General features: G+C 31.0%; 1 protein-coding gene across 1 annotated transcript; it reads left to right on the top strand.

Annotated features, from left to right (window-relative positions):
- The first annotated feature begins 2,147 nt into the window (after nucleotides 1-2,147).
- On the top strand, nucleotides 2,148-22,609 carry Atg9 (autophagy-related protein 9). The gene is made up of 16 exons (XM_085205836.1): nucleotides 2,148-2,626; nucleotides 2,952-3,222; nucleotides 3,331-3,451; nucleotides 4,592-4,716; nucleotides 6,300-6,427; nucleotides 6,916-7,100; nucleotides 7,948-8,126; nucleotides 8,542-8,673; nucleotides 9,129-9,204; nucleotides 9,421-9,519; nucleotides 10,198-10,344; nucleotides 10,889-10,949; nucleotides 11,422-11,585; nucleotides 12,445-12,555; nucleotides 12,950-13,126; nucleotides 14,890-22,609. The coding sequence occupies exons 1-16, from the start codon at nucleotides 2,461-2,463 to the stop codon at nucleotides 15,001-15,003; spliced, it is 2,256 nt and encodes a 751-aa protein (XP_085061962.1). The 5' UTR covers nucleotides 2,148-2,460; the 3' UTR covers nucleotides 15,004-22,609.
- Nucleotides 22,610-27,267: the final 4,658 nt, after the last annotated feature.

The following is a 27,267-nucleotide window of genomic DNA, read 5'->3' as shown; positions in this document are numbered from 1 at the left end:
GATTGTCAAACATTGAGATGTTTTAAAGTTTTTTAACTTCAAATTATGGAGTCTTGACTTTTTTAAAACAGCGACTGTCAATAAAATATTTTAGTTAAGTAAGTATATGATTAAGGTATAGTAAATTGTTTTACTTAAACAAGGTAAGTAATCATTAGCAATCTTTCCTATTGTTTGTTCATTCAAATCAGTAAAATACTTCATATGAAGCCGATTTTGAGCTCTTTACATTGCCAATCGGTGTTTTGGCGTAAAGTAATGTCTCGCTCGGCCGTTGACTCTTAGTGGCTGATACCAACTTGGTCTTGCTTTTTTCCGTATGATCGCGATACTGGCTGATAGTTACTCGAAACGTTAAAGCCCAATATGCTGATACTGGGAGCGGCTTTAAGAAAAGTGTTCTAAAAGCTGAAGAAGCAAAAGCAAAAGCCATGATAAATGGGGTTATTCTTAGTGGGTAATCAAATTGAGTCAGGCCAGGCCTTATTTTATTTTATTTTCATCACAAGTTTATTTCGGCACTGGTTGACGTTTTCCCGAGAAAGTCCTGCAGTGATAGTTCTGCGGATGGGTCCGCAGAACTATCACTGCAGGACTGACTGGAAAGCTGACAATCGAGTGTGGTGGCGAGAATTGGGGAAGGCCTATGTCCAACAGTGGACAAAAGATGGCTGTTGATGATGATGATGATAGTCCTGGGTATACAACATGTGATATCGCCTGTATAGAAATGTTTGCTAGGGTCTTCTAATATGTCATTGACATACAGAAGGAACAGATTAGGGGTTACCTCAGTGTTTAGGGAATGCATTCAAAAAGAAAACCGAAATTTTCATATTAGAAATCACTATAAGTGCGCTGCAAACATGAAATATTAGAATATATAATAATAGAAAAAAAAGTATAGGTATTTTAATACAATGAAAGAAAGTTTTATTATAACGCATTATCTACTTAAATATTTTGATTTAAGTATCATCTCTATATGTAATAAAACAGTAAAAATATTTTATCTGCACATTTAGTATTTTTGACTGAAATGCATACAGGGATACTTAAAAATAATAATAGAAAGCAAAAACATATTTTTTAAAACTTTCTGTCTGTATGTAGAATGACGTTTATCTGTGAAAGTACTGAACCGATTTACTTAAAACTATCACCAATTGCTTTGTTTTAACTCAACATCTAAAGTTTGTTTTATCAAAATCGGTTCATTAAAAAAAAAGTTATCGGCATTTGAATGAACTTAAGGCATGAGTTTGCCTACAAATATATAGGAATTTTTACCTGTACTTATAATAAATCTGCATATTAACCGACTTTCAAAAGGAGGAGGTTCTCAATTTAATATTTTCGGTTCGATATTCGATTAATTATTTTGGATTCGATTTCGATATTGGATTATTCCATTCGATTTTTGTAATATGCAATCATTACAGTTATTTTACAAAGAATATTATAAATTCTTACCCGAAACAATAATTTAACATTTAAAAATGTTTATGAACTTTAAAGTAGAAGAGAAGGAAGTAAATTAAATTATTCATTGACATCAACACACCTCAATACCTCTACCGCAATATATGTCTACCGCAATATTTATTTTTGTTAATAAGGCTGCCGATCTAAGATCGATTTATTAAAGAATCGATTTTACAGGTCAAAAATACCGATCTCTTGAATCGATACCATTAAAAGGTTAAAATTATTTAAAAACTAGCGATATGATTGTATGTTGAGTTACCTACGTCAGATTGTTACTTTTGTAACAATTTACGTTATAGTCTGTTTATACAAAGTAAACAAAAAATGAGGACACCACTATCGTTACGTCGACGTCGTTGATCGCTACCTGGCATTCCCAAAATACTATGTACTAACTGGTTTTGATACTGGCTATTTACTATAATATTTTTATAATTAAAATTAAAATAAATAACGCATGTTGTATTATTATATTCTTTCTTACTTTTTCATTTGTAATTCAATTACAAAATTACGATATGACTTAAATTTTCTCTGTGTGTATTATACTTTATAAAGTAAAATAAAATGCATGCAAGAAGTAATATTTTATCTGTTATGATACTTTGCGTAGAAAGGACTATTTATTGTTTGTTCATAGGACTGTCAATCGTTGCTCGTTTATTTTCGACGTTTGGTTTGTGAAGTTTATTCATCATTATACACAATACAGATTTTTAGATTTATTAAATTCTATGTATCCTTGAACTAGTTTTATTTGATGTTTAGTAAAATTTTCAATGTATCACTAATATTTTCAATCAATTTAATATGTAACAGAACTAAAATCCTTTGTACACATTAAACAAGTCATTTTTCATGAAAGTTTTTTGCGTTTCTGGGCCAATGTCAAGAATGTCTATATATTAAATAGTCTCTATTTAAAACTCTAAGACGTAGAAACCACAACCCTAGACAAAGATAAATTTTAAAATGGAAAATTTTCGACGTGATATTACGTATAGTGCTTTAAACAATGAATTAACTCCACCACTACCAAGATTTGGAGAAAATATTAATACTCCAACCATGATTACTCTGGATCAGGAACATGACGACGCTACAAACGTGATTATTCACAAAGTACCACAAACAAAAGGTTAGATACATTTTTCTCTTTAATAATCTTTGTTTAACAATTTTTTAAAATGTTTGTTTTTGTTTGTATTATAAGACAATTTATGACTATACATTTATCAGCTTTAGTAAACATTGTAGATGGTAAATCTATATTTTCAATAATAATTGATGATAAATGAACAATTTAAGAATATTATTACAGTATTTAGTTAAAAGGATATAATTTTTGTATTTTGGGTTATCGGTGTTATTTTGTTAAAGTAATGTATTTGAGCATATGTGGTTTTATATTGTGCAAATTATGTTGATTGTTCTTTATAAAATTTTATTTATTTATTTTACAGGAGGATGGAACCATATAGAGGACCTTGATTCTTTTTTTACAAAAATGTATAGATATTATGTTAGAGGAGGTTTTTATCCAATGATAATGTCAGATTTACTTTATCTGCTACAATTTATATTTATTGTATGGTTCTCTACATTTTTGGTGCATTGTGTTGATTATCCAAGATTATTTAGAAATGATCCAAAAGCAAATAGAAGTGAAAAACTTAGTTTGAGTGATGTAATAATTCCTACATCAATATGTGTAGGCAATATATCATGGACTTGGTAAGGTTAAAGTTTTAAATGCTTATATAAATAAAATAATTGTTCTTACAAATGTAAGAAAAATTATAAGATAATGATGCTTTAATGTATAAATATCTGTATTCACAGGTGGTGTTTAATTGTATTGAGCTCAATTATATGGTTCATGAGATTGGTTATATCAATATATCATTTATACTATGCTTATGATACTAAATTATTCTACAGTAATGCTTTAAAAATAAAGGAGGTGAGTTTGTGAAAGAGACAATTTACTCTGCTTACTACTATTTAGTTACTAATACTTCTACTATATTAATTTATTTTTTATTTATTTATTATTATTTTATTTACAAAGCCAATACAAATTACATTAGGACAATTTTATTTTTTATTTTTTCACCAAGAAAAACGCTTGAATGTCCTGACATTTGCACCTTGGATATCTCACTAGGATTCCCTGTGCGGAGATATCCAAGGATTGCCGTGCGTATCTATTATTGGATTTTAGTTATGACAAGTGCTTATAAGTTATATAAAGATAATATAAATTTTAAATGCAATAAGTATGATATAATATATTAAAATTATAGGAATATGTATATAAATGACATATAACATTTAAGTAAATATAGTAACATATAAAATATAAATGAATATTAGTAAGTAGGGGGGATAAAATAATACTGCAAAAATATATATACATATTATTATATTTATTAATATGCTAAAGATATTAAAATAAATCACCTTTTATTTTATTTATTTATTTGTTTATTTATTTATTTATTTTTTTTTTTTTGTTACTCTGTCACCTTCATAATATCTTCTATTTCATCTTAGTCTAGCGTGTGTAACCATTCGTTTATTGTTTTCTTTGTTTTATAATAATTAAGTTTATGAAGGTTTAGCATTAATGTTCGAAATATGTTCCTAATCCCTAAATTTTTAATAAATTATTTATTTTAAATGGAGTACCGATATATATATATATATTATATAAACAGATGCAAAAATAATGATTGTAATATATATTTCATGTCTTTATTCATAATTAAATAGTAATAAACTAACATACTACTTAATCAACAACTATAATAAAGTATTATGTAGTAAATGTATGTTATCAATTGCTATATTTAGCAAGTTATTCATAGCGGCAATCTGACTGTACATGATGGTCATGGGTTCAATTCCAACTCAGGAAAGTGAATTTTTTCATTTCCTCACTCTAGTAACAAAACAAAGCCGCATTGAGTTAACCACTCAATATGCAATGTCTTCATAATTCTGTGGTGTATGGGGCACAGAGTATCTAAACACTAGGTTTCCTATCATGCTATGTGCAGGAGAGCTCATAAAGATTAAAACATTATATATTTTTTTTCAGAGTGACTTGGCTTGGGTTAACTGGTCGACAATTCAGGATAGAGTAAGGGAAGCACAGCCGGAACATCACATGTGTGTACATAAGCAAGAAATCAATGAATTGGACATTTACCATAGAATACTCAGGTGTGTTATATTTACTTATTACAACATGGTTAAATGATCAATATAAAATGAATTTATATTTGCTTTTTACACTATGAAAAATTATATTGAAGCCACTGTGGCACAGCATCTGAGAATTGTTGTTGTTATTATGAGCCATTGTAAATGGCTACAAGGTAACCTGTAATATTCTCCTTCATTATTTTGACTCCTTACTCCTCTACTCTCCTTACTACTTAGATGGTTCTCTGTTACACTTTATAGCATTTATTGAACTGTGTTGATCTATATATCATTTGGCATTGTGAAATATATTATAAGCCTCACTTAATTATGTGAATTTAAAATTGAAAGTCTTTGCGATGATGTTATAAACAGTGATAATTTTATGAAATTGTTAAAAAAAAATAAACTTTTTATGTAAGGCTGATTATGAGCACTTTGCTTATAGCATTTTTAAATCAGCCATACACATCTTTTGTATGGTATGAACTGATTATACAAAGTGATTTCTATATTAGTATGAAACAATTTATTCTCCAATTCAATATTTCTTAAATTGAGAAATTTAAATCAGCTTCACACTGTATCCCGCACACAGCAGGGTATGGGCGGCACTTATTTTCATAAAATTGTATTGAACCTTTGTATTGAAAATAATTCTGTATGGCTTTTCTTAGCAGATCTACTTTCTAAATCAATGGTAGCTTTATGTTCATTTGATAATTCCAAAATTCCTGCAAATTTTATTTAAACAAAAAATATTTTGAATTTGTATTGATGATAAATTAAAGTTGTTAAACAAACATATTTCAATACTTTATAGAAAACATATAAAAATTTGATCGTAGCGGGATTTGAACCTGCGCCTCCGCTACGCATACTCCCACTACATTTAAAATATTATATATTATATATTTCTTATATTTGCTGTTGAGTTATTGATAAATTTTAGCATTCATGCAACTGTGATGTATGTATGTGACCTAGTTTCGCATTCTTAACATATTCCAAACTAGGCTAACTTCTGATAACTGTATATTGATATGCGAGTTTCTTCAATGATAAACTACTAGCGACTACACAATTATTTATTTTCTAAGCTGAATTACTTTTGTGTTCTAACTACTTTATTATTTTAAAAACAATATTTGTACAGTGAAAACTAAAATTTTAGCCTAATGGGAAACGTGTTAAGACACTTCATTCCCACTCCATTTTATGATAAAGGAAATCTTGTTATAAATCATTTAATTTTCAAAATATTTCTATATTTATTTTAAGTGTGCAATTACTTTCTTTAAGAACGTGTAATGAATATGTATGTATATGTATGTAAGGTCCCGTTGTGTTTATTTATATTATTGACAAGATCTTGTGTTTGCAATTGCATATATTCTGAATTATCGAAATATGAGCTATTGTTTTATTAATCAAGCGAATGTCTAATAAATTATTGTAAAAAAAAAAAATAGTAAGCTATTTTTGTAACTTTTCTTTATTTAGCTATCTCAAGTATACATAGCTAAAGCTATAATAAAGTTATTTCATAAATATGTAAATATCATATCATAAATATTTCATGTAATGAAATAATTTTCTAGGTTTAATAATTACATGGTGGCGATGGTGAACAAGAATTTACTGCCCCTACAAATGCATTTGCCTTTTATTGGGGACTTTCATTATTTGAGCAGAGGCTTAAAATGGAATTTGGAGTTTCTTTTATTTTGTAAGTGTTTATTTGTTTTATATTTATTGCTATTGCTTATTAAAGCTTCATTTAAAACTTAGTATGAAACAATTTTTACTTGAACAATTATTGGTATATAACTAAAATCTTATAACAATCTCTTATATTTATTTTCTTAACTTTATAACAATTTCTTATATTTATTTTTATTGAAAAAATCAATTCATGTATGTATTCTTGAAGTTCTTGCTTGTGTACAATGTGACAAAATGCATTTCGGTAATTTTTTGCTGTAGTCTTTGCGTGCCTTATAAATACAAACAAAATAATTATTGATTCTTTTCTCGTACTCATATTACAAATGTCTATGTTATAGCCCTGCACAATATTTATTAAAAATATACAGGAATTATTATGTAAAAGACACATCTTCTTTAGTTTTCCAAATATGGATCTAAAAGGATATTGCTTTATTCATTATCATGTAGAATCATAATTAAATTGTAAATATAACATTTTGATAACAGATAGCCCGTGGAGTCCATGGGAGAACTGTTGGCAGTTACGTAGTGCTTATAAGGACCACACGAAGAGGATGATGCTGGCGCGTCAACTAGAAAGACAGATTATACTGTTGGCTTTATTAAATTTGCTCCTCGCACCGCTTATATTGGCCTGGCAAATTCTTTACTTCTTTTTCAACTACGCAGAGGTTGGTAGTGACTTTATATGAATATAGTTAATTTATTAGTAGAGGCCGTCGAGAGGAACAGTGGCAGAGCGTATGATCGTAACGGCGACAGTTGTAGGTTCGATTCCGTCTTCCGTCTCGAGTGGCAGAGGCTACGTCTTGAAATTTCTACTGTGCATGGGAAACGTGTACTAACACTAAGTCTCCTCTATATATGGTACCATAGTGTGATGTTATAAAAAAATAATAGCGTAAACTATAAGCCTATTGCCTACTTTAAATTAATAAAAAAAAAAAAAATTCTAAAAAATTTTAAATGCATTATTGTTAAAAATAAACATATACCAGTTAGTAAAAACTTATTACTTTTTAAGGTTTCATACCTCAAAAGATAAAGATGAAACCGTTATGAGATCATTTTATTGCCCATCTATCTGTCTATATGTCTGTCTGTCAATACAATTTTTCGCAAGATCTTTTGAAGTCTACAATTCCTTAGAGTATGTGGCACTAGGTAGGGGCATGAGCGAAGGTTGTCGGTTCGAAATATGGAAATATTTTTTTTTATATTTTCATTTCTTCGACCTGGTGTGGAAGCAAAGCGCGGCTTGTCCCTACAATTGCCCCTACAATTCGGCGGAAAATGTTGAACGGACTGCCTTAACATTCCCTTAAGATTCTCTCTGTCTATCCTACTTTGTGCGAGATACTGAAGCTACAAAAAAAATCGAATTTTAATATAATTCCCATTTTCAAACATATATTCGTATTTATATTTTCAAGTGTCGACCGACCAAGAAGACTGAGTTACAGCCAAAATATCTGTATCCTACTAGTATAATTATCCTGTGTGTCTAATATTTTACAGCTTATAAAGCGTTCGCCAGCATCGTTGGGCCTTCGCACTTGGTCGTTATACGCCAGGGTGACGCTGCGCCATTTCAATGAACTGGAACACGAGCTCCGCGACAGATTGAATAGAGCGCACAAGCCCGCAACTAAATACCTCGCAAGTTTCACATCGCCTATTACTACTGTGATAGCCAAGTAAGTTGAATTTATAAAGCAAAAAAAATGTAAACATGTACAATTGTTACAGCTTGAGTAATAAGCAATCAGAAAATGTTAGTTTTCGTTCACCAAATAACCACTTTCATTTTAAAATTCTTATTATAATTATCAAATTTTTAATCTATATTTTAAAATAACGCGTAAATTTTTTTTATAGCATCAATTCTCAAAGAAAACATCTATATTTGTAATCCCTTACAGATACAGTACAGACAAAATTATATATTGTATGTATATTGTATAAAATTCGCTACGCAATCAAAACCTACAGAGTACTGACGTTGGCTACGTCGATTTATAATCATTAAATTTAATTGGACCCCTTTTTGGGCAAGTCTGACTCTCGCTTGACTGAGTTTTTTTTATATTAATTATAACTTAAATTTTATAGGAATATAGTATTTTTGTCAGCGAGTGTGCTGGGCGTGCTCGTGGTGCTATCAGTATACGACGAGGATGTACTCACAGTGGAGCATGTGCTCACTATCATCACTATACTGACGTGCATATTAGCTGCAGCCAGGTAGGCATGCAATTCATAATATTTCATTTATTTATTTAAATAGTAGGTTGATACAAAGATTACAAATGCAAGGTGCTATTAAAAAACTCAATTAGAGTTTTACCGTGCACCAGTGTCATTAAACATATACATCTATAAGTCAAAAGCTACTACAATAATTATAATAAATGATCTATCATAATCACTCGCACTAAAGATAACAAGTATACAAAACTAAATAAGTAATAAGTAAAAAATGAGAGTACATTTAAATAATGATTTCTATTCAATAAATTAAAGACTTCGAGTGTAATAAAATGTACAAATTGTTTTACATATAAATATATTATATTTATTTCTAATTTTTTTATATAATTTATTCATTTAACTTATATTTTATGAATATACAATAAAATTTTGACAAATATGTACCTATCTATAATTTCACTATCATAGTTAATACTTCTTTGTTTTAGAGCCCTAATAGGTGAAGAAGAGAGACTAGGAGGGGGGTGTACAGGCCCCGCGCGAGGGGAGGAGTTGCTAGTGCAGGTATTTTCCTAACTTTTGTTAACAAATACAAATTTTAAACTATTGGGCTTGTTGTAATCTTTTTAGATTTTTATACAATCGGATTTTTGGTTTTTATAATTTTATAATATATTTTAAAAATATCGCTGAAGTAACAAAGCTTTCATATAAAAATACTTAATATTATTTAGTGTTTATATATGTGTGATATACGAATTTAAATATGATGATTTGCAGGTGCTGGGTCACGTGCACTACTTACCCGCTGCGTGGCGGGGCCGTGCCCATACTAAGGATGTTGCCGCTCATTTTCAAGATCTTTTTCAGTTCAGAGCGGTAATTTATTGTTATTAATTTTCGTCGGTTTAGAGTGTCTAAATCCGTTTTTGTCGTTTTTATATTATTTGAAAACGTAAAACAATATAAATAAATAATCGACCTTTATTTTATTTCATATAGAGAATATAAATTAATTTTCGAAATTGTTAAAACCTTCTGTAATATACATATTATACCTATTCATAGTTATTTAAAAACATCTTTTGTCTCCTGAGAATTGGCTTTATAGGCAGTAAGCAAGTCTACACCGTAGCGTTTGGCGCTCCGTTCTCTCTAACTGCCCTGCTAAGGACAAAACATTGCCAATTTTATGGATAATTTGTAAAAAAAGCAAAAAATAAAATAACATAGTATTTATTGATTATTCTTTTTAGTGATTATTCTCAGACTTAGTTTTTGTTTATTTTTTATTTTTATTAAAACTATTTATATGATGATGTTTTTCGTTTTGGTTTAATAAATGAAGATACCACCACTCGAGTTAAAAAATTTTTTTTTAATTTCTTTGCTCTGGTAGTAGGACTCCGCGCGGCGTTTAGTTCCGCTGCTCAACATTTGTTGGTGCATGCCATGTTAATAGTAGGTCAGGCTGAAGCTAAAAAAATAAATTTTCGTCTAGTTCACAAGTTTTTTTATGTTTAAACTTTATTTTTATTTCTTTGAATCAATTTGTAGATATACATCCTATTCGAGCTGTTAAGCCCGCTGGTGTGTCCGCTGGTGTTGTTGTCGCTGCGCACAAGAGCCCTCGACGTCGTGGATTTCTATAGAAACTTCACAGTCAGTGTACTGGGCATAGGTGATGTTTGTTCATTTGCTCAGGTGAGTCGTTTAGTTAATTTACATTTTGCTATTTTCTCTGTATTAAGTATGTAAGTGGACGCATTGTAACGCTAAAACCCTCCGTTTTCCGCTTTTCGCCGGAATTCGAAACACTACGGGTTGAGTCACGGAAAACAACGGAATGAAAATAATTCAATCCTCCTAGGGAGATTGAAACCACAACCATGACCTTTATATAATAGTTCTAATGCGCTACGGTTGCGATGTTTTTTGTTATTTGAAATTAGTTATATTGGCGTCGCAACGGCTCAATGGTGTGACTGTAACGCGACGGTTGTGGGTTCGATCCCCACTCGAGGAAGTGAAATATTTATTTACGTTTATATTTCCATTTCTTCGCTCTGGTGTCGAGGCAAAGCGTGGCGCTGAGTTCTGCCACTCAACACGCAATGCCTTCAGAATTCGGCAGAAAGTGGGGAACGGAGTGTCTTAACACTAAGTTCCCTCCGCCTACCTTGCTGTGTGCGGAATAGTGTGAAGCATACATTATCAATGAATATTCTAATGTATATTTTGCTTCCAGCTTGATATTCGCCGTCACGGCCACCCTGATTGGCAAGTGCATGGAAAAAATAATGATAAAGGTAAATTAAGAGTCATAATTAGAGTTTTGAGTAAAAATACTATTTATATCTTGTTATTGTATAATGATAGTCTTTAGAAAATATTAGTTATAGTTCATAAAATTCTATAAATATTTTTTAATTTATTTATGGATTTAATCTTCGTCATTTGTATTTTTTACATATACGAAACATCAGCCGTCGTGATATGTCGTCATGCAGTCGTATATTAACGTTTGTTCATAAGTTCAGTAAATTAATTTTATCAATTGACATCATGGCGTTCAGCATTTCAGTCAAAATCGCGAAATATGAAAACGTAACTAAATGCTTTTTTTTATACTGACCGATTTAATATACAGTACGACGTTTTCTGCGATATATTATTTAAGATACAGGTATTTATACAGTCGACTCGTAATTTATATATTACAAAATTCTAGTTATAGTGTTTATTAACATCTTGGTATTGAATTGGCCCTTTGGTTTGCAGGCAACACCCAATACAACCAAGGCGAAGGTGGTAAAACGGAACTGTCGCTGGTGGCGTTCTCATGCCGGCACCCGGGCTGGCAGCCCGCAGAGCCCGCACAGCGACACTTCCTGCGCTCGCTGCGCCAGACCATGCATCACGCCATACCGGCGCAGAACGCACTTGTAAGTACCTACCAGCATTCCTCTTTTGCCGAGTCTACTGTCATAAAACTCTTCATACTTGCCCTCCGAAGACCTCCTCCTCATGCTTTTTTTCGTTAATTTCCTTTAGTAACATCGATGTTATTGCGTTCTGGAACTTCAACCAAGGTGTCCCCCTGCCTCTTTTTATCACTCAACTTTCTTTATTACGAAACCCTTCTGATCACTTCATTGTCTGTCTGTCCATCTGTACATCATTTGTAATTCATTTCATACAAAGTGAGTACATATGATAGCAACCTTATGTTCCGACTCACACTTGATCGCACTTTTTAATATTGTTAACAATTTCTTAATATTGTTACTTCTATTCTACGTTGTAACGGTTGATATTGTATATCCCAGTGGTATTTTGAAAGATTTTTATCAAAAGTTATTTTACCGACAAATGGATGCCAAGTTCTATGTTCACTCAGAATGTAGTTAAAGCAGAAGATTTGAATCGTTTTATTTTTAACATGAACTCATAATTGAACTAAATATATGTATGTCATACTACCACTGATTCAAAGGGGAACAATATCAAACTCGCAACATTAATATTAATTACAGTTTAGAAATTCCTAACTGAGCCATGGTGTGTTTCTAAGGTTATTTAAATTAAACTTTATAATAATCTTAAGTGGAATTATTGTAACATTCTATAGTTTACAAATTCTAAATTGATTTCCAATAATTGTGATCTCCTGTAGCTCCTCTGGTGTTACACGGGGTCATGGGCGGTGGTGATCACTAACCTCACTTCTAATTACAAATAAGGCTTAATGATAATATTTATATGAGGATTGATTTTTGTTTATAATGGTATTTCTTTTTCCAGAATAAAACAATGTTGGGATCTTACATACAGCAGAGTATATTTGGGACCAATACTCCTCTACCAGCTGTGTTATCATGTTATCAACAACAGAGGCAGCATTATAGACTTCCTGTACGTACAAAAGATCAATAATGTAGCATTAAAAAAGAGAGAGAGGCACACAAGTCTTCGGATGTAGACGCGACAGTTGTGGGTTCAATCCCCACTCACACTTACATTTACTTGAGACCCGCCATTCAATAAGCAGTAGAAGTGTCCTAATGAGAAGGGAGTAATTAACGGTAGGTTCTAGATTCTCCCCACCTACCCTGTTATGTGTTGAATAGCGTGAAGCTAAATAACAGTATAATTTTTAAATCACTATAAAAAGTGATTAAGTACTTCTTACAAACAATTTGAATATTCTCACACTGATGTATGTAAACTAATTTAAGAGTCGTTCTTGTGCCTCTGCGCCACGACAGCCTTAATTTCCTTTTATATGTGTAAATGGGTCTGTTTACAGGATATGGATGAGACGAGCGATGAGGAGGAAGGCGGTACCAGGGCGCCGGTGGGCCTGGCGGGTGCTAGCAGCGCGTTGGGCGCCAGCGCCATGGGCCTCCCGCAGCCCGACGTGCCAGACGAAACCCGCGACATGTCTGTTAGCACGCTGCATTTGTACGACATACACTTGTCACAGGTTAGCGATTGTTGGTCTTAGTCTCTAAATACAAGTGGTCCGTCCCCCCACGGAAACAGTTGTAATACTATATCCAATCCAATTTTCGAGACATTGTGTGTTAAAGGAAAGAAGTGAAGCGAGGAATATAAATCTAAATCAAAAATTATGTACCGCAAAAACAAAATCCAAACAAAAAAAATACTAATAGATATTACAGAAAATTTATAATTCATACCCTCAAGTAAAAATCAAACTCACAACCGTCGCGTTTACAATCGACGCTGCGCTATAACGCCACACAGGTCTTGTTTAAGGATCCTACATGAATTTACGTTATTCTATATCTAGTGCCTTACACGATGTAAATGCACTCTGTATTCAACCTTTACTATAGAAGTGATTTAAGTGTAATTAATTTTATTTTGAGATTATTGGTATAATGTTTTGTGTAACTATACAATTTTTTTGTGTATTTTAATCAAAACAGCAATATTGAAGTCACTTCATTTTTTATTATATAGACCGTTTATTTTGAAAGTGGTGTAAGTCCATTTTTGAGAAAAATGAGCTATCACGTAATTCATGCTTAATTTAATGTATTTTTTTTTATATACAACTAGTCCGTGTTTAATTTCTCAAAAAAATCACATGTTTTGAACAACTTAAAAGCGGTCGGTAAATGAAATCGCATAATCATCGATATACTAACCTTTAATTTTCTCGAAACAAAAGAAAATGGACTTACACCACTCTCAAAATAAACGGTCCATATAATTGAGAAAAAAAGAAGCGACAAGTCATATAATATGTAGAATTAGTTCTTACCATACATTATTTTTTTGATCTAGTAGTAGCTATTGAACTATCGTTATCTGGTAATTAGCTAGATCATAAACATAAAATAATTAAAAATAAATAGTTAGCAGACTGGCATCAATAAAACAATAAAGCCGCAAGGCAGCTTGTGGCGAGCTGTTGGGGAGTGGCGACCCCACGGACCACCGGCAACGGCAACGGGGAATTGTAATCTATCCCCCGCCTCTGGCTTGCCTTTATTGGCCGGCAGAGTGGAGCGCAAGAGCCATATGCTCGAAAGGTGGAAGTGCTCAATCTGCGTAATAGTGGGGAAACCCGCTCACGAGTTCCTTGTGATGGTGAAACCGGTGCATATCTTTCTACACCCTTAGCCGACCACGCCGATGTTGTGTCCAAGGCACTACGCCGCTTTGTGGGGGCCCATCTAGTGGGAGGCGAGTCACCGTCCGCCAATCATTCAATTTGGAAGGAAGGCGTTCTGCATAAGCCAGGCCAAATCTAAAAGTCCATGTAAAAGTTTAAATTTTCCCAAAATTAAGTACGCCACATTAAAAGAACTTTCTTAAAATAAAAAAGGCACCGGCAACTATGCGCCCGTGGACGTAGTTTTTAATATAAAAAAAAACCATTCAATTTGAGACTATTGTAAGGGCGGACGTCCGTTAGTCTCATTCAATAGCCCAGTAGCCAGTCCATCTAAATTCCATTCCATAGTCCTAGTTTAGATTTCCACATTTTCCGTAGTTTCTACGCATTAACCGGCGACCATCTCTGGGCAATTATCTGGATCCAGAGATGGATCCCGACTGATGCGTCACATTAAAACATTTGAATATTCTCTAAGGGGCCTCTACGTGTTGGACCTGTGTCCCCACGCAAAATTTTTAGAGCTAATATAATACACTTGATATTTTTTTCTTTGTTTATAATTATTTTTCAACTGTTATTTAAATGGTTAATTTCAGGCCCCGCCATCAAACGTATCAGCGTGCTGCACAAACAATTGTTCGGAGCGTCGGACGCACGCCGGCGGGCGATGGGAGAGCGGGGAGCACACGCCGCTGCTCCAAAGACCATAACAGTGGCCCTCCTGGCCCCATCCCCCTGTGTGGGTGTAGACCGGCCGTATGTGATCTTTTAAATATCAGTTACTATTATGTCACCGGAAATTAGGGACGATTATTGAAGTGAAACTTATATAATCCATCCCAGCGTAAGTCCCAAAGCGTAAGGCACTAGATCTAATAGACCATCGCTGGTAGTCCAGCAATCATTTGACGACATGTCTGTCCGCACTATCTATTTGAAATCAAAAGTCATAATTTACCTTTACAACAGGGGAAAACAATCAGAATATTTGTTTCTATGACTGTCACCATTCACGGTAGTTCTTACGACTCGGTTACATTGCTCAGTCGACATCTGCTCCATGCCGGCTGCCAACCGTCACACGACTAAATGGCACCAAATTCAAGTTCGTCCCTAATTCTGGACACACAATATTTTTTTCTTATGCAGCGTTTTTTGGAAAGTATCAGAGTAATGATATTTTTTTTAAATTTTTTATTTTGTATTGCAACGCGATTGGTACAGTGCTTTACAGATCGCAGAGAAATTTCTATATATTGATATATAATTGTGATGGCAAATGGCATTACAATGTTAAATGCCATTTTTATGTTTTAATTTTTTGAAGTTAAAAAAGTAAGTTTTTTATGTTTTTGTGCTGTGTTACTAGATTTACGCATATCGTATACAAACAAATATAGCAATCAACATTCAGGTCGATATTTGGAAAATTAAAGTAAACATATTTCTTAATTATTGCTTTGATTTTCGAGCAAATATTATTTAACTATAATAATGATGACATATAATCATGCACGATTATGTTAGTGTTAGAAAATAAAATAACTAAAATAAATAAAATTATTTTTGGATATTGCTGTTTACTTTTAAAAAAACAAAACACTGGATGTTGCTGTAATTTATTTTATATGATACATATGTTTCCTTACTCAATATTGTAAAAATTATGTTTAGTTACTTTAAATATTATAATGGTTGTGTCAATATGTATATTTAGTTTTATCAAGTTTTTTTTTAAGTCACGAGTTCGTCGATCTACAAGTGTTCTGGTTTCTTGTAATATCGTATACTTAAATCATGTGTAAATATTTACGAACACTTGTCCAGCGACGACATTATTAGTCCTTTAATAAGATTTTTTTTTTTGTGTTATCTTTTATATTTTGTGTAATTTGTGAACTTAAAATATCAAATAGAATTCAAATGTTAATAATTCGGTAAAAAAATCTCTGAAAAAAATAAAATTCATGCGAGGTAATATATGAATGGCCCCCGACATACGCACATTATAGTCTCCTGTAAGTATCAGAACTGATCTCGCCGGTTTAAGCGAATCATTCTGTCTCATTCAAGTGTACTTATAGTATTCTCACATACAAATAGGTATCTATAATCTTTAATATTTTTACACTTACAAGCATAATAGCTTATATTTACAATGTAACTTATGTATGTACAGTAGGTATATCTCTTTTTCTAGTCTTACTTTGATTGATCCCATTATTCGTTTCAGCGATTTGACAGAGCTGTCTTATGATATATTATAATTGAAACGTCAATATAGCTTTATATCTTTTAAACGTATAGTTTTTTTTAAATAGGAACTATGAAAAATGTGTTTACTTCTAACTTACTTTGAAGCTTAGTTTAGCTTAAACTTGTAGTTAGAGTCAATACCGGGCGTGTTGCTTTATTCGAATGAGACAAACGACTCGCTAACGGGAGGTCACTATATATAAACACCACTTGGAATGGTATGACCGACTATTGCAATCTATAAGTTTAGCTTTAAAACACTAAGTAACTATATTTTGTAATACAATGTTGAATACTGTTAAATGTAAAATGGTCGTGCAAAATATTATATGAACAAATATAGAAGACCATTTCTCCAGCCTTAAATTCAAAATGAGAGCCTTATCATTAGATTAAGATGATTCTTAATGGTGTGTTTGGCAAATGGTGCATTTCAGCAGTGTGTCACGTTTTATTCGATGGCTTTAGTTTTTATAGTAACGAAGCAATAATTTAAGAAACTAGCTACATACATATATATGTATTTTATTTAAGTCGACATAATAAATATATATATTTTATATATTACGTATTTACAATGTTTCGACTGAATAAATTGTTCTCACGATACAAGTGATTTCGTACATTTAAGTAGTACAATGTGGTACATTGGTAATGACGTTGAACATTTATTAATTTTATGAGTATAATTAAAAGAAAAAATTAAGTTGTATGAATAAATATATGACCTGATATAGATGTCGTTCATTAACTATATGATGAAAGTAAAACAAAAATATTATTTTGTAGTGACATATACTTTGCCTCTTATTTATATGGAAAAATAAATTAAAAAAAATAAAACAAACCAATCTTTTGTTTATATAATAAGTTTCTAATAATATCATAAAGAAATAACTGACTTGACTTGACTTGACTATATTTACATTGGCGTTAAAACATAGAAATAAGAACAGCTGAGAGAAAGCTGATAAATGAATCTAAAACACATGTATATAAATATAGGATTGATATATCTAAACCTATCCAAAGAATGATTATCTACGAAAAGATCAATGATGATTTATCTATCGTTTTATATATATCCAAACATTTTATCATAATCGTTTAATTTTTTTTATAATATACATAACCAGTCGTTGACATTTTGTCTCGAAAATAATCAATTTTAAATAACATCATGGACTGTTCTATATATGAATTAGGTGTTTTTTTTGGTTTGTAGTACAAGTTATTTTGCGTGCTAAAGTATATAGATATGCCTTTTAATATGTATGTAAGATTGGCAAATCAATAATGATTCAATAGTTACGGTGTTCATTTCTAATGCCTTAAATGAAACAGTAAAACCAATAATTTAAATTGCGTGTCATTATTTTTGATACCATAGCAACGTTAATTCTATATTAATTCGCTTATTTATAGTATTTCAACAGTACAAATGTAAAGAGTAGTTAGATATTAGCGTCATCGAATAAAACTTGATTTGAGACTACGGAAAAATAGAAAGTGGCTTATTAAAATATTTTTTATACCGATCGAGGAACTTCGTAATACAAGTGAGATAATTTTTTTAGTATGAATGTCACCGTTACATAGTATATATATTAATTACATATCTATATATAATTACTTATGCAGATAATATCGAATGATATTTATATTAATTAATTAATTTAAATACAGCAATATAACGATGTAGATGACATGCAAAAAATATACGAGCCGCTCTTCCGCACGATACTCTTTTTGACCTTATTTATACAAATACGATTTATATGGCCTTGACAATGTTATAGTTTTCTCATGATAAGAAATTATAGTTATTCATTGACAGTATATTATATAAGAATAATTACAATAACAGTTTCTGGCATTTTAATGAAATATGCAACTTTGTATTTTATAATTTTGTAATATGCTATTGTCAATACTTTATTTCTTTTAAAAAAAGTGATATAATAACTTTATAGTTGTTTATGGAGGCTTTAGAGTTGCTGGAGTGCATCTATTTATAATATACAACTTAGTATATGAAAGTTGTGCAAAAATGGACGAACGCAATAAGTATGAATAATCAATAATTCCTTTGTCACTATTTTTTTTTCCGATATATTTTTTATTAAAAGTCGTTATTAAATATCTCTATATTAACACAAGTCGTACATCTTAATATTATGCTTCGAGGCTTCCTAATCATTTGTGTACAACTGCCATGTGGTAGTGATAATCATTTTGATAACAAACAAAAAAAAATATACAAAAATATTTAAACCCCTTTCACTATTTAGATATTATCGAAGTTTTAGAGGACTATCTCAACTAATAAATAATATTTTAATAGTAATTTTAATATTGTTAGTCATCACGTATCTTCTAGCAAAAGATATCAAAATTCAAACTGCTTTACACAAAAAAAAATACACAACATGTAAGTAAAATAACAAGGAGAATTTAACTAGTTGAGATATATGATTACGAAAAAATTATAGTGAAGTAGACATTCGTTATTTTAAATTTAGCGTTTTTAAGATCAATAGTTGTAAGCAGTGTATATAATTCAATATGATTAATACTAAGGAATTGATCTAAACAATATGCTAGGCGGTCATTATTTATACAATTTCAACATAACTCCAATTATGGTTAATTTTACAAATTTGAGGTCGAGTATTACGAGATTATTATGGTTTTTAAAATCTTGCAAATTATTGTTTTTTTTTTCGATTTGTCGATACACAATGTAAACTAAAACTAAAGATATACATGGGGTATTTTATTAAAAAACATTTACATTTTCATTTTCATGATTTTTTCTCAATCAATTTTCCTTTCTTTCGTTGTCACAAGTTACCGGTGAAGGTAGTTGGGATAAATCTTTACTGAAAATTGTTTCGCGTAGATGACGATAGACGACATTTATTGCCTCACTCCGCAAACACTACTGCTCAATAATATACACAAATACACATATTTTGAACTGATATTTTTGTGTAAAAGTTTCTTTTTCTTCCTTTTTTATTCTTTCTTAAAAATTATACTCTATGGTGGACAAGGACAGCCCGCATCCCCCTTCCCATTTCTACACTCGAGAAAGTCATATCGAAGACGGTATTCGGAAAGCAAATTTTGTAAAATATTTATTTTACATTTTTTTTTCATTACCCGAATACATTTATTTATTAAAGGACGGCGGTGCGGGTGCTTAAAATAGAACATTTTAAAATTACTTATACTCTTTCACAATCTTATATCTAAAAGAATCAATATTTAATATATTAAATATTTTTGTAAGCACGTTTTATTTGCTGTAATCTTGGAAGGTTTAGTCCACCATCTACATTATAACTACAGGATGGGCCAAAAAGGCGTGCGAATTTCAAAGTCGGATTGATCGTGAGATTCTTTAATTTTTTTCTATGATTTCTTAAAATTCACATAACTTAATGACCCATCCTGTATTAAAAAATTCTGTCTTGCGACAATCATAATTATCTGACCCAATAAAGTACCAATTCGAACTTAACGACCTACATTTACCAATAATTATTTTGTCATTTGTTTATTAAGTTAATGAATTTCGAATGCTGGTGTGTCAAAGGTTCCTTAGACAATAATAATTCAATACAGCAGTGATCATCAGTCATACTGGTACAGTGTGGCGGCACGATTTACCACATTTTAAAATATATCATAAATTTACATATGTATTTTTACACGTTTACAAAAAAACAAAGTGTTAAATGACATATTTTTTGTAACATGAATTAAAATGTTTTAATGAGAATAGTGAGAATTTATGTGATGATATATTATTCTGTCTTTCATAACGCAAGTGCTGGTAATTAGGTTAGAATAAACGCTAGTTACAATAATAATGGACGAGAGGGAGTTTTAGAATATTAAGGCGCATAATATTATTGCAATATATTTTAATATATAAAGTAATTAATATAAAAAAAAATATTGCGGATAGAAATCGATAATATCTTCGTTGGTATTTTGTAGTAATTATAAAATGTCTGAGATACCTCTTCTATGTTTTTCCATCATCATGGATCAAATTAAAACGAATAATAATTGATTGTTAATAGCTACAGTAAAGCGATCTGCATTTCTCTACTTTTTTGCATCAATCTCGTATAAAGTAGAGCTGGCACCAGGCAGAGATACTTTAGTAGCCTGAATGGGCTTACAACATTTCGTGTCACTGTCGCTGTGTCACGACAGTCTTTCTATAACCATGCTTATATGTAAACCATGGCTATCAACTAGATCGCTAGTAAATAATTCTTACTTCTCTCTTCTCTATTCAACTTTTAAAAAACAAATATTTGAATGTTGTACTCAACATAAAATAAACTTATTTTTCGCCTTTGACAAACATCATTTTTTTGAAATCTTTTATTTAAATTATATTATATAAGAAATGTTTTTTTTCGTGTATACATAAATGCAATAATGTCGTAAGATATCTTAAGCGTAGTAGGTAGGTACATTTATCCACGTGTTTTATGATCTTAAATGGCTAGTTAATTATTAAGAGTACTACCTGTGTAACATTTTCTAATTTTTGTTGTCTTATTATAAATTGCCTTTAAAAATTGTGCCATTCTCAAATATAGTTCTCATCATATTTACCATTTTTAAATCCTAGTATTTTTTATTAGTCGCATGGTCGACCTTTATATATGTATGTGATTAAAATTTTAATATATTAACATTTATTATAATATAATCTTATGCTAAAACCTTTTTTCTTATGTATATAGTTTAGTGTTGCTTCATATTTCAAGTTTTTATTTAATTAATTGACGTTACTTAAATCCCAATGTGTTTTTTTTCTTATATATCAATATTTCCTATAAATAGACATAGATTTAATGGCTATGAAAAAGTTACTGTGATTCATTTCAATAGCTTTGTATGTACATATTTACTTTTAGCATTAGCTTCACACTCACAGTACCGATGAGCACATAGAATGTACCTAAAGTAGATTGATCTATTAATAAATTTTTATGATATATTTCAAAATATCAATGATTATGTACTCGTGTGAATCTAATGTCGAGTGATAAATAATAATGATGTTTCGTTTTACAATAATTTGATATATATATATTTGTGTTTTTAGTTAATACTATATAAAATATTTTGTAGTTAATCTCTCACGGCGGCTTGCATTGGCATCGTTATAATTATTTACTTAAAAATACAAGCCTACTGTGTCTATATTTAGGTTTAACAATAGTAAAAACATGAGAGTTTAGGAATTTTTTATCTAAAACAATGATATTTTAGTTTAAAATGTAATATGTAATCTTCCTATAAGATTGCTTTCGTTACAATGTGTATATGAGACGAAGTAACTAAATAAATTACACCCATGATGAGTAATAATCGATGAGACATGTAAGTTGACAAAGAATGTGTTCAATTAGTTCTAGACAGTAGTTTTTTCTAAGGAATTGTCTTAATATATTTTTTTATTGCGGTGGCGCTCACGGCCATCGTGATTTCAAAGCAGGCTCAGCTGTAAGCAGTGCTTATGTGGTTCAAATATTATAAATTTAAAAACAAAATTTAGGATTTACTTTACGTTCGTCGTCATAAGAAAGAACTCTCAACATGGCCTAAAGTCGGCATTGGCATCTCATACAAGCGCTGACACCGGCGTCATAGTAAAAATATGTAACCTTATGTCACACTTCTTTTTGTTAGCGTCGGTGGAACCAAAAGTATTTTGTATCTATTATATTAAATATACTCAAAACTATATTTAATTTTCCAATGCCCACTTTACTCGTGAGTAATTAAGTTAATTAACCAAATTTGTAAATATTTACTTTAATTTATGTAGAATTAGTTATTGTTTAGAAGTGTAATGTGATATGGTAATATATATATTTCTTATTTGAGTATGAGCGTTAGGTAGTCTTTGGCAGATGTTCTAATTTCATACATTTTTACTAGCGTATTACAATTTTTAAAATTTCCACAATTAAACCGATTACAGCCACTTTATTGCAATATTCATTAAATAAATAATAAATATAATATTTGTTTTATTTCTCATTTTATTTTTTTACCAAAATATTAGTTTTTAACGCCTTCAAAGTTGTTACATGTTGTTAAAAATCTTAAAGCTTGTAAGTATAATAAGTAATATAATACCTCCCTACCTAGTATATAATACTTGTTATAATGTCGTAACTTGAGTATGTAAAATTTTGACGTCCAAGCTTCGAATTTTTTGTGCCTATTTACACTTTTGCTTTGAATAAGAATAACAGTATCACACAATGATGATGTGTACTTATAAATAATATACCTACTCATCTATGTAGGAATCTGTTTTTCATAAACTCGACTGCGCGGTACAAAGAAGGGTAACACCAATGATGACTCTTACGTCAGTCGATCTCTATCTTGCGGGAGTCACTGAAAGTATAAAAAACCGGTAAAGTGGAAGTCGGACTCACCCACCAAGGGATTCGTACCAATTTCAGCATTGTAGATCAACCGTAAGTACAATTTATAAAGTAGACAAATATAAGTTTGCAAGCGTATGCACTCAATTCAATAAAAATACTTTTTATTTTTTTTCTTTTTTTATTCCGCATTTTTTTCGAATTCTCGAGGCATTGTGTGTTGAGTGGCGGAACTTGACGCCGCTCTTTGCCTCTACACTAGAGCGATGAAATTAAAATATTAAATATTTCAATTCCCCGAGTGGGAACCAAACCCACAACCTGTCGGTTGCCTGCGCGATGTCTGGCCTTAAATTGTAGTTTATATATGTATGTATATAATAGATAATCTTATTTCAATAACGTAACTGTTCAGTATTATTCTTGCCAAGTTTCTAAATTACTATTAGGCGCGTGACATTTAAGTCGCCCCTAATTGTATGTTGTATTGTATGTTTTACATAATTAAAGAAGTAATATTGAAGAATATTCTTTAATATGAAAATATTTAAGTATCTAAATATTTATGTAATGTATCTCGCAATATAGCAGCGTACGTAGACGGAATCTAGGAAGCTAGTGTTAAGACACTCCGTTCTCAGTATGTCAAAGCCAGGAAATGGGAATATTAAATATTTTCACATAATTTTCATATTTCAATGTTAAATATTCCATTTGAGAGTGGGAATCGAACCCAAAACCTATCACATTCACAGTCGCATAATTATTATGCATGCCACTACGCCACGCCTGGCCTCTTGAATTAATTTGTATTAAATAAATTGTAATATCATATAAAACAATATAGGTATGTTTTAAAAAATAAATCAGAAAAAGAATGTGCGTAAGCATGCGGTATAAGCATGTTTTTATTAATTAATCAACACTAATTAGGTCGATTGTCAAGCTACTCTGTCGATAAAGATGCTACAAAAGTCAAGGACTTATATCAAGTTTTATTAACTTAATTTAGAATTTTAAAGTAATTCTTTCATTTGTAAATAACGAACTTGTTATATATTAGAGTGGCTTATTAGGTAGTAGGTATAAAGTCTAAAATATATAGATAATTTAAATTGGATGTCTTTATAGTATTGCATTTCGTAGATTTACAGTTTTTTTTATAAACTCTATACGTCGCCCCTACATCGCTTAATTCCACATATTCGAATATTAAGATGAAAACATGTATTACCAGTCCAGCTAAAAATAAATAATCACTAATCAAATAATAATCAATATTTTTAGATTCGTAGAAAAAAATAACGGAAGCCTTATAGGATTGCTTTATTGACCGTCTATCTCAAGATATTTTTTCTTGAGATTGCGTGGAGGAATTGTATACGGTACTTTCCGTGGACCTTTATGAAACTGGGCACGAGGTGAAAATTAACAATATAAATAAAGGGAAAAAACTGAAAAGTGAAATTTGATAGATATTTCATAGAAAAATAATCAAGAACTTTTAATTGTAAGCAAGCAAGCTTATGTTTGTCAACTTTATTCGCAGTCTAATCAACAGCTATAGAGTAAGCATTTCCTGTAGATTTAAATATATTACCTAGGTTAGGGTTACCTAAATGTTAAGGAAAGTTTGCCAAAAAACAATGGTAAACACATGCATTTAAATCGATTAAGCCATTTCTGAAATTAACGTGCACGTCTGTGCGTTACAGACAAACAAATCAAATTTTAAAATTCAATGTGTTGGCTTTTATGTCATAGATAAATCCCCCTAATGATAGATTTTGTCATCTCAAGTTTGTCTGAATCCGGATTGGTAAGGAAACCTCGATGGGCGAGTCCGACTCGCACTTGACTGTTTTTGTTTACTTTAAGAATAATTCCAACAGACTAGAATATAATTATTGATTTGTTAAACTTATTTGTTTAGCTACAATATTTTAATTTATACAATTACAACGATCAAAATATTAAATAAAAAACACATTAAATTATGCTCTATACTTTAAATAAAAAACTTGTAATCTTAATTAGAACTTTCTAAAAAAAAATTTGTATACGACAATTTTATAAAATAGAAAATTGTGATAACGTTTATAGTTTCACATTAACATAGGCAGGTCGCCACTCGCAGACGACGCGATAATGGAATATCTAACATGCGTAAAGGGATCCATTTACGGCGGATATGGGAAAGCTGTCGTCGTATAAGTAAATATCCTTAAGGGGAGACACGTGTCAGTCCTGGCGCGTACTCAATAATATTGAAAGCTGCAAAAAAAGAAGTGCTTAGCGAAATAAGTAACTGCTTCGAGGTCACGGTAAAGTATGAAAGTGATGGATCACCGTGGGGTTTTGGGGTTCCTGCATACCAAGGGGCATGAGTCTTACATAATCTGCATCGCATACTCGTAACAGGATTTCCCCATGAGACAAAAAAATCAGATTACCATATAAAAGGAAATTCTGCGAACATATAACTGCCATCAATTACATATTGTTTGGTCAATATGTCAATATAAAATCTATCGAAGTGTAGGGTACGTATCTTTGAAATACACCACAACAATTGTATGTGGAAGAGGGTACTCTGTCCTGGAGAAGTTGCAAGCACTTCATGGCAATCTCTCATGGCGTCCTCTGCGGGACTCGGACGAACTCGAACGAATTGCCTCGATTCGAACTTGTCGAACTCGTCGTAAATAGTTAAAGTGCAGCGTAGTTTACAAAAGACTAGTCTCTTTTGTAAACTACGCTGCTCTGAATGTTAATGCAATGGTTGTGGGTTCAATCATTATTTCGGGCCAATGATCTATTTAGGTACATTTCCTTGTTCTGGTAAGACAAAGTGCGTTGAGTTTCGCCTCTAAACGGATGAACAGGGTGGAGAATTTATTTGCGAAAAAATAAATAAGAATGAAAATATAATAATAAAATAAAAACCTATGATTTTTGAAAATTTTTGGTAAAAATTCACATCTTCAATTTCCGTCTATAAACAGGATGATTATAAGTTTGATTCGAGTCGGCGCATTTTAAGTTTTCTTTTTTTCGCTCCAAGAAAATAAAGCGCGACTAGCTTTTCAGTATTCTTTAAATGGAATATATTATAATTTCCTATTTAAGGCATACTTAATAAAAAAAAACGAAATTACGAACGACATACATGTACTGAGCAAAATTCACTTTATTCGTTTTAGTACAATAAGTTTTAATAAAAGGTTGGTTAATATTTTTTTTATTTAAATATTATATAATCAGCATTATTATACTAGCTATTTAGTTTATATTATATTACATATAATGAATTTATTATTTAAAAATGAAGTTATTCAACTTGCATATTTGTAATGATATTACATTAGAAAATTACAACATTAATTGTATTATTTGCAATAGTATATTAAATATCAATTAATTTATTAATTTGCGAGGGCAACATTAACAGAGCATTCCTTATGCGAATTTCATATTTAAAACTTTTTATAAAACATCACAATAAAATCATGGGGATGTAGTTTACTTTAGAGGAAAACAATCATATTTTTTAGCTTCATACTAAAACGTAGACGGAGACAACAGAGAGTTTTCAGTATGTCATTTCCGTTCTCCACTATTCGCCAAATGTCGAAGGCATTATTACGTATTGATTGTCGGGAATCAACGAAGAACTTTTCCTCGTTACCAAAGCCAGGAAATTTAAATATTAAATATTTCAATCCCCTTTGTGGGAATCGAACCGTCATATAATCATTACCGTCATATTTACAGTCGCATGCTTGTGCCCCTGCGCCACTACGGCCTAAGTGAAACAAATTATTTTCTTTATAATGAAAGCCATTCTTGCAGACATCACAGAGTCTTCGTAGAATGCGAATATAATATGTACTCGTATATATGAGATCTTTTGGCAACAATTTACGTACCAGTTATAATAATTCTCAGTAGAGCAAACAAAAGGTACTTTCAAGTCATAGATACACTTTTATTTATTGTTTTTATTGATTAACTCTGTTAAAAATAAAAATCAAGTTATTAGTTATGAGCATCACACGTAAGCCTACACGCAGGACACAATGATAGGGTACTAATAAAAACTTATAGTTATACTAGCCGACCTGGGAGGCTTCGCCCGCTTGAGCTATACGAATATTTATTAAATATATTTGTGAAATAATTTTTACTTTGAGGTGAATTGTGAAATGAAAAAATCTGTGAAACACGTGTTCAATTAAATATTTTTATGAGTTTGAATTTAACATTTTATAAAATACGGTGTCG

Source organism: Heliconius melpomene, chromosome 21 (genome assembly GCF_056956725.1).
Source record: "Heliconius melpomene rosina isolate 202511_hmr_F chromosome 21, ASM5695672v1, whole genome shotgun sequence".
In the NCBI taxonomy this organism is placed as follows: Eukaryota; Metazoa; Arthropoda; class Insecta; order Lepidoptera; family Nymphalidae; genus Heliconius; species Heliconius melpomene.
This window is presented reverse-complemented; position numbering and strand designations above follow the sequence as displayed.

What these genes read in the sequence shown, in the direction of transcription:
- Atg9 (XM_085205836.1), top strand. Translation starts at nt 2,461, where the DNA reads ATGGAAAATTTTCGACGTGATATTACGTATAGTGCTTTAAACAATGAA. An exon ending in GGCAATATATCATGGACTTG is followed by an intron (nt 3,223 to 3,330) that starts GTAAGGTTAAAG and finishes CTGTATTCACAG; the next exon opens with GTGGTGTTTAATTGTATTGA. An exon ending in ACGACATACACTTGTCACAG is followed by an intron (nt 13,127 to 14,889) that starts GTTAGCGATTGT and finishes GGTTAATTTCAG; the next exon opens with GCCCCGCCATCAAACGTATC.